This window comes from Aspergillus tubingensis, assembly GCF_013340325.1.
Source record: "Aspergillus tubingensis WU-2223L DNA, scaffold_3, whole genome shotgun sequence".
Lineage (NCBI taxonomy): Eukaryota > Fungi > Ascomycota > Eurotiomycetes > Eurotiales > Aspergillaceae > Aspergillus > Aspergillus tubingensis.
This window is the reverse complement of record NW_023336277.1, coordinates 272,936-288,126: the sequence shown is the minus strand read 5'-3', so window position 1 is coordinate 288,126 and position 15,191 is coordinate 272,936. Positions and strand designations below refer to the sequence as shown.

The 15,191-nt window shown below is 54.1% G+C and overlaps 8 protein-coding genes across 8 annotated transcripts; 7 read left to right on the top strand and 1 right to left on the bottom strand.

The window, feature by feature from the left end:
- Positions 1-264: 264 nt before the first annotated feature.
- Positions 265-1,913, top strand: AtWU_01318 (general substrate transporter; the record flags this gene model as incomplete). Its single annotated transcript, XM_035496432.1, has 2 exons — positions 265-321; positions 372-1,913. 2 exons carry the CDS (start codon positions 265-267, stop codon positions 1,911-1,913), a joined length of 1,599 nt encoding a protein of 532 aa, XP_035352325.1.
- Positions 1,914-2,219: 306 nt separating this feature from the next.
- Positions 2,220-3,105, top strand: AtWU_01317 (RraA family protein; the record flags this gene model as incomplete). Its single annotated transcript, XM_035496431.1, has 4 exons — positions 2,220-2,264; positions 2,339-2,396; positions 2,455-2,852; positions 2,941-3,105. 4 exons carry the CDS (start codon positions 2,220-2,222, stop codon positions 3,103-3,105), a joined length of 666 nt encoding a protein of 221 aa, XP_035352324.1.
- Positions 3,106-3,788: 683 nt separating this feature from the next.
- AtWU_01316 (6-phosphogluconate dehydrogenase C-terminal domain-like protein) lies at positions 3,789-4,781 on the top strand (the record flags this gene model as incomplete). Its single annotated transcript, XM_035496430.1, has 1 exon — positions 3,789-4,781. The coding sequence occupies one exon, from the start codon at positions 3,789-3,791 to the stop codon at positions 4,779-4,781; it is 993 nt and encodes a 330-aa protein (XP_035352323.1).
- Positions 4,782-5,250: 469 nt separating this feature from the next.
- On the top strand, positions 5,251-6,238 carry AtWU_01315 (class II aldolase/adducin family protein; the record flags this gene model as incomplete). The annotated part of the gene is made up of 3 exons (XM_035496429.1): positions 5,251-5,500; positions 5,563-5,933; positions 6,002-6,238. The coding sequence occupies 3 exons, from the start codon at positions 5,251-5,253 to the stop codon at positions 6,236-6,238; spliced, it is 858 nt and encodes a 285-aa protein (XP_035352322.1).
- A 348-nt stretch (positions 6,239-6,586) lies between these two features.
- AtWU_01314 (fumarylacetoacetate hydrolase family protein) lies at positions 6,587-7,623 on the top strand (the record flags this gene model as incomplete). Its single annotated transcript, XM_035496428.1, has 4 exons — positions 6,587-6,853; positions 6,920-6,962; positions 7,014-7,078; positions 7,144-7,623. The coding sequence occupies 4 exons, from the start codon at positions 6,587-6,589 to the stop codon at positions 7,621-7,623; spliced, it is 855 nt and encodes a 284-aa protein (XP_035352321.1).
- A 684-nt stretch (positions 7,624-8,307) lies between these two features.
- Positions 8,308-10,672, top strand: AtWU_01313 (fungal specific transcription factor domain-containing protein; the record flags this gene model as incomplete). The annotated part of the gene is made up of 5 exons (XM_035496427.1): positions 8,308-8,576; positions 8,633-9,071; positions 9,128-9,575; positions 9,647-9,807; positions 9,875-10,672. The coding sequence occupies 5 exons, from the start codon at positions 8,308-8,310 to the stop codon at positions 10,670-10,672; spliced, it is 2,115 nt and encodes a 704-aa protein (XP_035352320.1).
- Positions 10,673-11,038: 366 nt separating this feature from the next.
- AtWU_01312 (C6 zinc finger domain protein) lies at positions 11,039-13,001 on the bottom strand (the record flags this gene model as incomplete). Its single annotated transcript, XM_035496426.1, has 3 exons — positions 11,039-11,351; positions 11,411-12,165; positions 12,222-13,001. 3 exons carry the CDS (start codon positions 12,999-13,001, stop codon positions 11,039-11,041), a joined length of 1,848 nt encoding a protein of 615 aa, XP_035352319.1.
- Positions 13,002-13,611: 610 nt separating this feature from the next.
- Positions 13,612-14,803, top strand: AtWU_01311 (tyrosinase family protein; the record flags this gene model as incomplete). The annotated part of the gene is made up of 3 exons (XM_035496425.1): positions 13,612-13,730; positions 13,785-14,493; positions 14,585-14,803. 3 exons carry the CDS (start codon positions 13,612-13,614, stop codon positions 14,801-14,803), a joined length of 1,047 nt encoding a protein of 348 aa, XP_035352318.1.
- Between the last annotated feature and the right edge of the window lie 388 nt (positions 14,804-15,191).

The window sequence follows — 15,191 nt, the reverse complement described above, 5'->3', positions numbered from 1 at the left end:
TGATACAGACTGCAATCGAGTGCTTGTGATTTTGTCGCCTTGAGAAGAGTAGACAACCGTATTGAGGGACAGCTACGGCTAATCAGCAGCAGGACGGCTAAACAACCGGGCATACTTCATCCCCCCGTAGTTACCCCGGATTACCCCAGATTTGCTCCTCCAGTTTTATCTATAACAACCCTAGCGACGCTGGTTTTCAGTATGGCCATTTCTCACTCATCCATTGAATTTTATCTGGACTGTTAGTGTCCAACGAGATCGAACATGAAGTTCATGAAGTTCATGCATGCCAAAGAGGACCGGCCGACACCGCCGGAAGTCGTAAGTCATCGCTTCCCAGCTTGTATTTTGGGGCTAATGCCTTGCCTTAGTATAATTTCCGACTTTACCTGACCGTCATTGGTCTTGCCACGGCGCTTATCGTATTTGGCTACGACACATCGTTCATTGGGACGACGCAGACGCTACCCAGCTATAAGCGCGACTTTGGCCTCAACACCATGACGGCCAAGGAAGCGGATGCCTTTACCAGCAACGTGACTAGCCTGTTCTCAGCTGGCGCCTTCTGGGGCGCCCTGTTCATGTTCATGCTTCTCGAGCTGCTGGGCCGGCGGCTGTGTGTGCTTCTCGCCGATTTCATCTTTATCGTTGGTGCTGTTCTCTGCACCGCCGCCGGCGGCAGCAAGGCAATGATGTATGGTGGCCGTGTGCTCTCGGGGGTTGGAGTCGGCGGGTTCGTGGCAGTGATCCCAACCTACATCTCCGAGCTCTCGCCCCCAGCCGTGCGCGGCCGCATGACGGGCTGCTTTGAGACCTTCTACAACTTCGGCTCTCTCGTTGGCTTCTGGATCAACTTTGGCATTGTCCGCCACATCGACACCAATCGCTCTCTCGCCTGGCGCATCCCCATGGGTGTCCAGCTCATCCCCGTTGGCATCGTCGCACTCACCATCCCCTTTCTCAAGGAATCCCCAACCTGGCTCCTGAAAAAGGGACGCGACCAAGACGCCCTACGAGCTCTGTCCTTCCTGCGCAATCTTCCAGTCTCCCATCAATACATCCTCGAAGACGTTGGCTTTATCAAGTCTCAAATCGCCATCGAGCAATCGCTCACCGTCCGGCGCGGCCAAACCCCCACAACCTGGTCCACCTTTCGCGCCGCCGCCAAAGAAGCCACATTAAAAGGAATGCGCAACCGCTTCGGCTTGGTCGCCATGCTTTGTCTGCTGCAGGCGTGGAGCGGCGCCGTTGCCATAAACTACTATTCCCCCACCATCTTCACCTCCATCGGGCTCGATGACACTACCCTCTGGACGGGCATCTACGGCGTCATCAAGTCGGGCGCCTCAATCGTATATTTCTCTTTCCTGATCGACATCACAGGACGCAAGTGGCCATGGATCACCTCGTCTATCGGCTGCGCGGTCTGTATGTACTACATCGGCGCATATGTCAAGATCGCCAACCCGGGTGACGGGAACACACAGCCGCCCTCCGAAGTCGCCGCAGGCAAGGGCGGCGCCGCGGCAATAATGCTCTTCGGCTTCTTGTGGTCCTTTGGCGCCAACGGTCTGCCACTCATTATCGCGAGCGAAATCTTCTCACCAAGCGTGCGCAGCATCAGCGGACCTTGGGCGGGTGTGAATGTGTGGCTGTGGTCGTTCGTCGTGACTAAGAGCATACCCAGCATGTTCCGCGCGATGGGGTATGGGATCTACCTCTGGAACGGGACGGTGCTGACCTTGTCGGCGGTGTATGCGTTTTTCTTCGTGCATGAGACCAAAGGGCTGAGAATGGATCAGATGGATCGGTTGTTTGGAGCTGTTGGGGAGCGAGAGGTGGCGCCCAGTGTCGTTGGCGAGATGGTGGATGGGGAGAAGGAGGTTGCAGTGCATATGGAGCATGCGGTTTAACCTGTGTTTCTACGATCATATGGTTGGCATCCGCTATCTACTGATTGGTTATATCTATGCAGGGGCTAGGGGGGCAGCGGTGGAGTCGCCTAGGAATAATTGCTCAAGTCCGTTTCAATATAGCAAAGTAACTGTGCCGCCTCGGATTAACTGCCGGCTAAACCCATCTCTTTTAAGAACCCCAAAGCCATCCATGTTCTATTATTTTATGTTGGGACAGTAATCTCTCCATCGCTAGTCTGACTAGAGCGATATATCTTTTTTGGTCTAGCGGTTAGCGTTCCGATATTTTATATACAGATTACGATGAGCAACCAATTCAGCAAGCTGCTAGAATACTCTGCGTGCGAGGTACACTCCACCCAGCTGCTCCCCCACCCCAACTCCCAATTTCCATGTAATCCAGCTCATGACAACCACAACAGATCGCCGATGCTCTCCTCGAGCTGAGCGTGCCGGGCGCCGGCTTCCTTCCAGACATCGGTACTTGCCTCTTCTACCTGCCATCGTACACATCTAACTCCGCCTCTATGTTCGACAGCGCCCCTCGCTAATACACAAACAAAAATCATCGCCCCCGCAACAACCGTCCTCTTCATCCCCCGAGACCCGCCCCCCTCTCTTTCCGCTACTCTAATGCCGTCCAACATACCCAAAGGCCAGATCTACGCCGACATTATCATTCCTTCAACCATCGTAGTCATGTCGCAGCCCCGTGGCGCCAGCACGGCAACGATGGGGGGTTTGATGGCAGCGCGGATGAATAAGCTCGGCGCACAGGGTGTGCTCGTGGATGGGCGGGTGCGAGATGTAGCGCAGTTGACCGACAGTCGGTTTGTGCACATGCCTGTGTGGAGCCGCGGTGTCAGCGCTGTAGCGACGAGGGGGGAGTGCAAGGCGCATGCGGTCGGAATGGAGGTTTGGGTTGGAAAGTCGAGGGTTCGTCAGGTATATATTGACTACTTACTGTTGCTCTGCTCTTACTGGGCTGTGCGCTGACAATAGATTTGCTGTGTCTGCTTGGTAGGGGGATTTGATTATGCTAGATCCTGAGGATAGGTGTGCGGTTTGCATCCCGCAGGACCAGGTTGGGGCTGTGCTAGAGATGGTGGAAGGTATTGCCACAGCGGATGAGGTGAAAATGGTGAGAGTGTTGGGGGGAATGAGTGTGCAGGAGGCAATTTCTCTGTAGTCGTTGTCTACTCAATGCGGTGGTTTCTATGATCGAATGTGATATCTTTATACATGCCACTGCTCTAGACTATATCCTGGTATATAAGCGGCAGTGCGGTACCGTGGGTGACCTCATTTGTATGCTCATGATCCACGGCGCATACATCACTAAGATTATCTTCGAATTCTAAGTACAGTGTAGTCCGCGCGTGAACTGTGCATGAAGTGTCCAATATAGAAAAGGTTGTGAGAATGTGGAGCGCGCTGCTCGCGATGCTGGGAGCACATAGCGTGGCTGTAAGACGCATCGCGCCGCACTTGCTGTACGGCAGAGGTCATTGCAAATCTGGCAGCTACTAGTGCGAGTTGGGGAAACTCTGGAAACACCGTTCTTACTTGGATTTAACCGAAATACAAGCACGCAAGTCTAGGAGCGTGGCTTCAATGTCGGACCGTCTTAGAGGGATAATCCCAACTCAGCAACAATCGACATCATAGTTGAATATCAGTGAGCTTGTCTATACTGCTGCTTTAATGTGCCAATAGTTCAACACAATAGTTGGCATGTCTGAACCCTTGGAAGGGAGTGCATGAACAGGGCTGGCCCGCGGGTTTAGCAGGTAGTTTAACAGAGACTTCCCCGCAACCTAGCTTATAAGATGGGAACCACAGCAATACATTTCATATACCAAATTAAGCACCATGGCCACTGTCAAAATTGGCATCGTCTCCATCGGCGAGATGGGCGCCGGCATTGCCAGCCTGCTCGTCGCCCACGGCTTCCCCGTCTACACCAACATCACTGGCCGAAGGTACCTCCACCACCTGGTTCTTCTGGGGGAAAATCCTAACAGCTGCAGCGAACACACCTACAACCGTGCCCGCGCAGCCAACATAGAGCTACTAGACAGTGACGAGCAACTTGTCGAAACAGTCGACTACCTCCTCGCCATCGTGCCCCCGCGCGACGCCCTCGCCACCGCACAGCGCTTCTGGTCCCTCCCCGCCAAACCCACCGACAAACAGCTCCATTACCTTGACCTAAACGCCATCAGCCCAGCTCTAGCACGTACTATTGCTACCGAGTTTACGCACCACTCGCCCGGCACCAAGTTCATCGATGGCGGGATCATCGGCGGCCCGCCTAAACAGAAACATGAAAACGAGTCGACCTGGACACGCCCTGCCATTCCGATCTCGGGCCCCGAGCTACCAGACGCTCGCCTGGCGGACGTGCTTAACACGCGTTATCTTGGTCCCAGAATCGGACAGGCGAGCGGGCTCAAATGCTGCTTCGGGTCGCTGATCAAGGGCCTGCTGGCCATCTCGTACCAGTCTTTTAGCACGGCGCATGCGATGGGTATCTACCCTGAGCTGCAGAGCCTGCTGGAAAGCTTCCAGCCGGGGCTGCAGAGCAGCATTACCCGGATGATTGTGGAGACACCGCCCAAGACTGGGCGGTGGGTAGATGAGATGGTGGAGATCGGGCGGTGCTTTGGGGAGGAAGGGGGGTGGGATGCTGCTAGTCATGGAAATGGACAGGGAGGAGCAGATGTGTATGCGCAAGTTGCGGAGGTCTATAGGACTGTGGCGGAGCAGACAGTGCTGGGGAGGGAGAGGCCAGAGCATCGCGAGAGGGGAACAACCGCGGAAGACCTGGCGGCTGCAGTGGCTGAGGGGTTGAAGATGCCATAACGCTGGTAGAACGTACTTTGTGTAGTGCGGGCAGTAGTGGGTAGTGGTCAAATATCAACATCCTCAAATGGTCTAGACTATATCTCTTTACAACCTCGTCTTTACCGTGTCCAGCAATATCTACTTCTTCATCCATTTAATTCTAAATATCTTCATAGTTAGACCAGAGTCATAATGACTGTAGTGGTAAGAGTGTTATATCGATGCAGTTTATTTGGAAAGCATATGGCCTTAATCGGTGTTTCTGGCAATAACTGGACCTAGAAATATCTACCCGATGACTGGTAATGTCTGCTGTATTTTTTAGCTCGAAAATACATGGCGTGTGATTGTACAGCTATTTTGTTGATGACCGGCAAAACTTCAGCACCGGTTGATCCTCCGGTAGAACCTTCTGGGTTTGTCTTTAGATAAAACCTACACCCCTGTCGACGTGTATGGATAGCAAGTACACAGTCCAGTCAGCGAAATGCCTCCAAGCGCAACGGTCCTGCAAAACGAAGACGCCAGCAACGCCGCCTCAGGCGCCCTGGGCCTCTCGGTCAGCGGCCAGAAGCTGCGCATCCGCTCCTATCCCACTTTTGCTACCCTCGAGGAAGAGCGCCTCTACCGCAAGCAGCACCTGGCCGCTGCCTTCCGCATTTTCGCCAAACGCGGCTTCGACGAAGGCATCGCGGGCCACATCTCCGTCCGCGATCCCATCCTTACAGACCACTTCTGTACCCATCCCATATTGACTGCAGCACTCATCAAAAAGTAACTGATACTGACACAAAAAAAGGGCTTAATCCCTTATCGATGCACTTCTCGCAGATCTGCGTCTCGGACTTGATTCTCGTCAACGAGGCTGGTCAGGTCGTCATTGGCGATGAACCTATCAACGCCGCCGCGTTTGCCATCCACTCAGAGATCCACAAGGCTCGCCCGGACGTTCACGCCGCCTGTCACGCGCACTCAGTGCATGGGAAAGCTTTCAGCGCTTTTGGCCGTGAATTGGACATGATCACACAGGATGCTCTGCGCTTCTACAAGAGCCATTCCGTGTATCGTGAGTTTGGGGGTGTGGTGCTAGACCGCGAAGAGGGGAAGAGGATTGCTCAGGCACTTGGTCAGGGGAAGGCGGCTATTCTGCAGAACCATGGTCTTATTACTGTATAGCAACTCTACTATACCACGTTGCTTGCGATCTGGTCAGAATTCTAACAGTCTTTGTGTGACAGGTCGGTGGGAGCATCGACGAGGCGGCATTTTGGTTCATCAGTCTGGACAAGACATGCCACGCGCAGCTGCTGGTAGATGCGGCAGAGAGGGGCAGTGGGCATCAGAAGGTGATTATCAAGGAGGCCGAGGCGGAGTTTACAGCAAAGCAGGTTGGTGGGCCGGAGAAGGGATGGCTGGGGTTCCAACCTTACTATGATGAGGTCCTAGCCAAGACCGGGGGTAGTTTCTTGACTTGATTGGTCATCTCAGACTGAAGGTAGTCAGTGCAATGGAGTGCTGATATGTGCTTATGATCGATTTCCACTGCCGCTGTCGGTTCACTGTAATGTATACCCGTAATTGAACAGGTAGTGGACGGAGTAGGTAGACTAGAATTGAAAGGTTAGGTGCTGCATATAGAGCCGAACAGCTACAGCTGAGTACCTAGCAGAGCCTGGCCTGCCGGCACTTCTCAGAATATCACGGTTAAACTCGACGGCTGTTGCTCCTGTACCCTGCCCATATCCGCTGTATATGTTCACATAAAATCTACCTCCCATCCCTTCTGTTCATCCCAATCATTCAACCAAACAGAACCCAAGGATATGGCTGCCTCCAGATTTCAACGTCTTATCCGCTTCGTCGCACCCACAGGCGAGACACACTTCGGGGAGGTTCCTAAGGACCACCACTGGTCCCAGAGCCTGATCGGAGTCACGGCGCCCATCTATGAGGGATCAGGTCCCTTTGATGAGAACTTCAAGCTCAGCGAAAAGAGCGCTGAAGTCAAGGAGCTGCTGAGTCCCTTGGTTGATGTCCCGTTTATCTATGGGGTGGGATTAAATTATAAGCAGCATGCAGATGAGGCGGGGGTATAACCATGTCACCTGAATCTCATTATAATTCAGTGAGAGGCTAATGCTCTTTATTACTGACAGGTTCCTCTCCCTGAAGTCCCTAAGACGTTTGTCAAGTATCCTGGTTTGTTCCGCCTTCAATTGCCTCATGGGTAACGTAGGCTGACCATCATAGATGCCATGGCGGGCCCCTACGACGACATCCCACTGCACCGTGAAGCGCGCGATGTAGACTACAAGGTATACGCCCTCTCCCCTTCTGTTACACTCAAGCAGCCTCTAACAGATGTCTCGTTTTAAAAAAGGGAGAGCTTGTCTTCGTCATGGCCTCGACTGTCAAAAACCTCGATGACAAAACTAATGCCCTTTCACTCGTGCTTGGTTACACGATCGGCAACGACCTCTCCAGCCGCTGGTGGCAAGCAGCCGCAAAGGGCTCGCAGTCCAATTACGCCAAATCCTTCGACAAATTTGCTCCGCTGGGCCCCGTTCTCGTCTCCTCTCAGTTGATTCCCGACCCAGCTTCCCTCACCCTTCGTACATGGGTAAATGGCGAGAAGAGGCAGCAGTCTGGAATAGATGACCTGATATTCGATGTGCCGGCTCTGATCCGGTTCTTCAGTCAGGGGAGGACGCTCAGAAGTGGGGCGGTGGTGATGACGGGGACACCGGCAGGGGTGGGCAGCTTTCTGGAAGGCGAAGCTAAGTTCTTGAAGGAGGGCGATGTGGTGGAGATTGAAGTGGAGGAAATTGGGAGGATACGAAATCGTATCACTAGAGAGTAGAGAACGGAACATATAATGTAAGATCATGTATTTGTGCTCGGAGGTTTGATTTCCTGTTTGGGGTCAAACCTCCGAATGAGAAGCACGTGGCTACTTCGGAATATCTTACATCAACCAATAACACTCAAATGCTAGAACCTGACTTCAAAAGTATGTACTCCATAACCCTGCAGGAATACAGTCGGCATTACTCGGTAATCCTCTGCAGTGTGGAGAGTCCCCTCATTTCCCCAGACTCCATGCCTTCACACATTACATCTCTGCTGAGTCCCAGTACTCTTCAATCTCTTGAATAATTCATTCTCTAGTTTATTGTTTAGAGCAATGACCGTTAACGAAGGCGGCAAAAGAAAGAGGAACAGCGTACGTCCAGATCAACCTGTTCGGACAAGTAGCTAACTACCCTCGTCTTCTAGCGTGCCTGCGATCGGTGTCACCGAAACGCCTGCAGGGTACGAGATGCCAGCTTCCAACAATAGCCTGACTGACCTGTACAGTGTTCGCCTGGAGTCGCAGGAACAGTTTGCGGACGGTGCAGAGACCAGGGCGTCGAGTGCACCTATGACCGGCCGGTTAAGCGGCGAGGGGTATTCCTGCTCAAGCAATTATTCAACTCAAATGAGTGACTGATATTTATAGCCCAATCCCACCCGTCGAGGCCCGCGAGGCAATCAGGATTCGCCTATGTTAGACGGTCAACACGCGAGCACGAGTATGAGCGCCAACATGAACGTGGAGGCTCCAGTAAGACCAGCGTCTGTCTCCGTACAATCCGGGTCATCTTCAGCTGCAGCCAGCGTCAGCCCCCGCGGTGGTAGTCGCAGCGCCAGCGTCAGCGAAATCGGTCTCTCGTCCTCGTCACTGTCCTCGCTCTACGCTGCATACGAAAACACCATCCCACCTAGAACCATTGAATGCCTCGTCGAGGTCTTTCACCATACCATTTACCCCATGTCCGTTCTCCTGTCTCGTTAGTCTGTGTATAGTAGTATAATAATTGCCATGATAGTCGTCCCTACTTGCACTGGCCGACCTTCAGCGCCCAAATCACCTCCCAGCTCTACCGCACTGACTGGGGCGTCTTCGTCGTGACCATGGCCGTCTGCGCCCTCACAGCTGGCCGCCTCTACGAGGGAATCCCGGCGACAACCCCCGCGCAGGGCCTAGAGCTGGCCCTACTCCGCCCGGATTCTGCAGCCCTCTCAGCTACATGCTACCGCGCCGCCGTCGCCGCCATGCCGCGCTCCCCTCTGCAGATATCCGACTACATCGCCGCAATGAAGGCGCACGCCCTGTTGGCCTCGGCGTGCCTGCAAAACGGCGATCTCAAAAGCCCCGTCACACACCTAGGCGACTACGCCTCGCTCTCAATCCTGAATGGCTTCTACGCCGAGAACAAGTGGCCCAACGGGCTGACTGAAGTTGAACGGCAGGAGCGACGGCGACTGGTACCCCCTCGTTGCAGCCCGATATTGGTTGAAGGTAGAGCCTAATTCTGTAACAGTTTTGGTGCGTCTACCAGCAGGAGCAATACATGGTCAGCAACTTTGGCCTGCCCGCGCGTCATCCACAGCCGGACAGCCACTCCGTGCTCTACCCGGCCGAAGTCATCGACGATGCAGACATCACCGCGACAGGTGTGCGCCTCCCTCTAACCACGAACACGCCGGTCTCCTTCATCCGCGGGTGTAATTTCTGCAGCGATCTGTATCAGCTCCTCGCGAATAATCGGAGCACGTGGCACAAGGACACGATTAACCCTGAGCGCAAGGAAGATTTCCGCGGCAGCGAAATACAGCGCTTCATCGCTGGGGCGCATACTCAATCCCCTAAGCTCTCCGCTTCGGACAGCTTGCATCTAATCTCTAAGGCACAGCAAGAGCTTCCAGAATGCCTGCGGGCTGTCAAGGCACTTACGAGTGAGCTGGGAACGGACCGGTACAGCTTCGTTGGTATGGCCCAGCACCTCCTCCCCCTGAGTTTCTCCATAATCCTTGAGGTTCTGACGAAGCTGGAACGACAGCAGCAAACATCATCTTCACGACACAAAACGCCAAGATGCTCATCGTTCAGGCCGACACCCCGACCATTACCATCAACCGCTGCTGCGACATCGCCTCCGACCTCCTCGACGAACTGAGCAGCATGCCCCTGACCTTTTTCAACGCCATCAGTACCAGCTCTGTATGCATTCCTCCTATTCTACCTCACCTTCACCCTAGATAGAACGTACCACTGATGTATTCTCCAGCTCCACCACCTCTCCCACATCGGCCACCTGCTGGGAACCACCATTACCCACCGTCCCCTTTCCGCCTGGCGCTACATCCAAGTCCGTAATATATTACTCGTGCTAGCCGACCTGCTCGAGAAGATCGAGTCGAGCCGCTCTGCCTCCGTCTCCATCTCCCCAACTCCGTTTGTCTCGGGCACTGCCGCAGCCGGCAGCAACAGCAGCTTAACAGCCACACTACGCGCTCAGATCCGTGAAATGGACGGGTACATGGCGCGCGCCCTGCAGGCGGGTAGCACAGAGCGAACGAACGCAGGTGCTGGCGGTGCCGGTACTGGACTGCTGGTGATGGGGCAGACGCTGCTACTGCCCTGGGGGGTTCCGGCTCCTGTTCCTGTTCGTGCTAGTGTGGGTGAAAGAGTAAGTAATATGGACCTGTGGACGCGACAGGTCTTAAATAATCAACTTCCTGGACAGGATTTGCCGACCCGGTCTGCATCTGAAGGGCAAGAGTTAAACCAGGCTGCCGGCACCATCAACTTGCCACGCGCGGGCTCGAGCTCGCCCGCCAACGCCAATACAAATCCCGAAGCCCAGACTCAAGCTCTCGGCTTAGACCAGCTCCTCGCCCTCGTCGCCCAAGAACCGACTCAGCCTCTCGACCGGTCTGATTCGAATGTGAATTCTTTTTCCTACTTGCTCCAAACGGGAAGTTCTGAGAGTGCCGAATTTGAGGTCGGCGCGCTGGATGGGTCTGCGCCGTTATTGCCGGAGTTCTCTGTGGAGGGCTGGACTGGGCTGGGATTGTTGAAGTAGAGTCTAGTCCTCACCTAATTTTTTGAGTAATAGCATGGACGTCTAGAGGTGCATTTGAAAATATACTGCAAGAATGGTGGTGTTCTGGCCAGTCTTCAAGAGGTATATTGGGGGTTCCTAAATTAAGTGGGTGGATAGGTGGGGTGGATAGATTGGATCGATATAGAATAATAGGCCCGTGATCAAAGACACTTGCATTGTAAGATGTACAGGCCAGCTTAATCTAGTGCCAGAGTTATACCCTCCCTGCAGCCCTCTGAGCCATGATTCAATCAGTATCCGTGATATATGATGCCCTACCACCAGGAGACAGCCGTTTCTTTCCTGCAGACTTCCTAATCCAACTATATGGTCAAACACCAGTCCCTAAGGTACAGATCCATCGTCACTCGTACATACGACACTCTCCTGGTCCTTCACCCTTCGCTCAACAGCACGCAGCCCCAGCCTGTGCAGCTCCGAGACCAGCTCACCCGCAAGTGCAATCTTGGCGCTGTAGCACGCAGGGTCTTCGCTCGAGGCCTGCGCTATGACATGCTCCGCTGTGCAGCGCAACAGCCGCAGGTCCGCCTCGTTGTCATTCTCAAGGCTGCTAGTGACGCCGGGCATCGAGTTCGGGCTCGCGAGGATGTTGCAGAAGAGGACAGTGCTGGCTTGCAGAAAGAATGGGAGAGAGAACCTGTATTAGATGTGTCAATTAGTTGGTTTAGATATGGAGCAAAGTGGGGAAGAGCTTACAAGAGATTCTGCGGGCCCAGCTCAAACGCAGGCGGCGAGTAAAGGAACCCGGCCAGCAGGGAGCGGCTGGCCGCGACGGAGACAGCAAGACTGGATCCCCCGGCGTGCGTGTTGTGGTTTTGTTTCCATGTTGTGACGCGGCTGCTTGTTTGGTGGATCATGCATAGGCAGTAGTGGTATTGCAGGTGGAATACTGAGGCTCGCATGTCGACTGTTTCCAAAGGTCTGGGAGTGGGCTCGTCAGGACCTGTTCTGGTGGGGGTATGTGTTTGCAGCGAGGGTCGGATGGAGGGGGCCAGGGAGAGACGCCACTCTTCGAGGGCGCAGTCCAGGTCACGGATTGTCTGCAGGAGGGCGGCGTCTGGCTGTGACAGGACGCTGGGGGAGTAGAGAGTCGTGTAGATCTTGGAATGAATGGCGGCGAGCTGGGTGTAGCTATATAGGTAAGAGCCTGGAACTGGGTCGCCTTGTATATGGGTAGTTGAGAAAGCATTGCCAGTAATTTGGCTTGCACAGTCGAGATCGCACTGCGCCATGTCAAGGCGAGGGGCCAGGCCAGTTACTAGGCTAAAGCCCTTGTCGCAGACATGCGTAATCCAAAAAAGGTGGCGAGCGTGATAGTTGGCGGCGGAGGGGGCTTGCCAGGCCCTGAGGACTGAGAGGTTCGCTTTGAGGTGGATGACGAACCGTGAGGCTGAGGAAAGAAGGTAATCAATGATGAAGACATCTCCTGCGAGCCCCTGGAAGCAAAGACACTGTGGACTGTTTGTCAGTCACAATAGAACAGAAAGGAGCAAGTGCAGCTAAGTACCAGAAGGAGAAGCGCTTGCAGTCCATCCAAGGTCGCTGCTTCGCTGAGCAGATCCGGGAGCAGGCGGTAGGCCTTGCGTGCGAAGCAAGTACTAGGCTGATGCGAAAACCTCCCGGGTCTCTCGACGACGGTCAACGCCAGAGCATGAAAAGCGAAGACGCAGACCTTTGCGCTCTTCAAGCCCGGGGATACGGAAGAACTCATCCCATCGTACGCAGCCTCGACTGTCTGTTGGAACAGTACCTTGTCAATCACTGGGAAGAACATCCCGTACGCTGACGACAGGTACAAGTTGACCTCCTCCAACAGCAGAGCTCGCTCGGGCAGCTCTAGGGTTCCCTCATCGGAGGTGTCGGCCAATGACAGTTCGGTCACCCTGGCTTCAGTGGAGAATCGATGCAGAGGAATCTCCTCACCTGTACACGCTTCAATCCACTTACGGCTACTGTCCGCCAGAACCGGCATCCCATTGAAGGTGCAGATGTTACCCAGTTGTGGGCCAGCAGCCTGTAGTGTACGTGCAAATGAATGCGACAGCTCCTCTGTCACAGTCGGCGGGCAAACCGGGACATCTGCTGCAGCGTGTAGTTGATCTTTCTCCGGGGAGGCAAAGATCCTCTCAAAAGTGCAGTGGCGGTCATGCTTATCACACCATCTGCATCTCGGTTTTGTGAGATTACAACGGATCTTTCGGGTATAGCAAGCATCACAGGCCCGAGCGAGGCGCCGTCGATGCTTGACTAGTCTTTGGTTCCCAGCACTCCACGGAGCTTCGAACATGGTAAGAGGTGAAAATGCCAAATCGCAGACGGATAGCGCTTACCCCACTTCATTTCCCACGGGCTTCACCCTTTACCGCTTTTGGAAACCGGGTTTATCATGGGATCGATATCGGACCTTTAGATATCGGCACAAACGGTTCTACTTCTAGTCTCTCAAGAGATTACCCGGTTAGATCCAGTTTTGCGTGCATGCAGAAAGTAGTCACTTATACCATGCCTTCTGCTCATGTTCCTCTGCCTGGCGTTCGCTGTAGCGAGTTGTATACCTGCCTCTTCCAAACAGTAGACCTTGAATCTGCTCTTCCGTCATGTTGCAAGCGTGAATTCTAGTATTCATGATAACGCTGGAAAGATGCTCGGCTTCTTGTCTCCCATATTGAGCTTACACGTCTCACTTTGACTGTATTATTCATCCGTGTCAACTGAACGTCCTCGCTAGAGCCGGCAAAGAAGAGATCTCATGACAAGGGTTAAAGGCTCATTTATGTCGCGGTACAGTCGAATTTAACAAGTTCAGCCGATGCTTCAGACCGGACAACGGTTTGAGTTGTCTATATAAGCATGAAGCAATAGCCCCAGCTGATACCAACTTCAAGCATCAGACAGCCATGCTCTCCTCAGTCTCAACATTGGCCCTAGGGGTCTTGACCCTGTGCCTGCTCAGCTCAGCAGCGCCGACCACACAAGGAAGATGCACCGAAGAGAACACTATGGTCCGCAAGGAATGGTAAGCCTCTACACTCTGCGAAGGCCAGCCACCTCCAGCTCACTCCATATCTAGGTCCAACCTCAGCCCAGCCGAGCGTATCGCCTACACCGACGCCGTAACCTGCCTGCAGAACGCCCCATCCAGACTTAACAACAGCCTGTACCCCGGTGCTCGTAACCGCTACGCTGACTTCATCGCCGCCCACATCAACTACACCTTCATCGTCCACCTCGACGCCATCTTCCTCCCATGGCACCGCGGCTACGTCTGGCTGTACGAGTCTGCTCTGCGCACCGAGTGCAACTATACCGGCACTCAACCCTACTGGGATTGGCCCGCCTACGTTTCGCAGCCAGGCGGTCTCGCCAACTCTACCATCTTCAACGGTGCCCCAGACTCCCTCGGCAGTGACGGCCGTGCCAACGACAGCTGCGTATACAAAGGCCCATTCTCCTCCTACATCGCCCCTTTTCCCTCCTTCCCACAGAGCATTATCACCGACAACATCGCCAACAACGGCAGCGGTACAATCCCCTCCTGGTCCTTTGACTACTCCCCAACCTGCTTCCAGCGTGGGCTCAACGACACCGCACTCCGTGTGAACAACAACGCAAGCTGCATTGCAACCCTCCTATCCGAGCCATCCATTGGCGACTTCCAAAACTACCTCTCAACCCCTGAGGGCGATGCCCACTTTGGTCCCCACGGTGGCGGACACGTCGCCATGGGCGGCAACGGTGCGGATCTGTTCACCAGTCCCACAGACCCCGTGTTCTTCTTGGTAGGATATCTTCCTTCCATCCATCTCCTTCCAACCTTTCCCTTCCCCCTTTCCACCCCGCGTGTATGATGCCATGTACTGACTGGCGAAGCACCACGCCCAAGTCGACCGCATGTGGACGCTCTGGCAGGCGCGCGACCCGGCGGCGCGGCAGTACGCGCTGAATGGGACGCAGACGCTCGAGAATGTGCCGCCTTCGCCGGAGCTGACCCTCGACGACCAGATTACCTTTGGCCCGCTGGGGAAGAACTATACGACGCGCGAGCTGATGGATGTTGCTGGTGGGCCGTTTTGTTATCGGTATGAGTAGGAAGGGAACGGAAAGATGGCCATTGGTAGTTTGGTACTTTGGTAGCTGTGACAGAATTGACTGGTTTCTCTGATGGTTCCGTTGATTATTAGTATGCTTCCGGAAGGCACACCGGCGCACCCCATGTAACCTTCTTTTTGAATTCAATGGACTGTAATCAACAGTTGTGGAAGAACACGGGTGAGGGGAATACAATCAAGATCACTAATATATGTACATGCCTCCCTAACTGTCGCTTACTGCACATCTCACCACAATCCCGCCATCTTGGGCGCAGACCACAACACCTTAGACTTAGAGGAAAGGCACAGCTCTTGCATTTTGGGATCGGGGGGCACCATTGTATCGGTAAGACGAGGATGATGGCAGATATTCAGAAAGTAGTGAG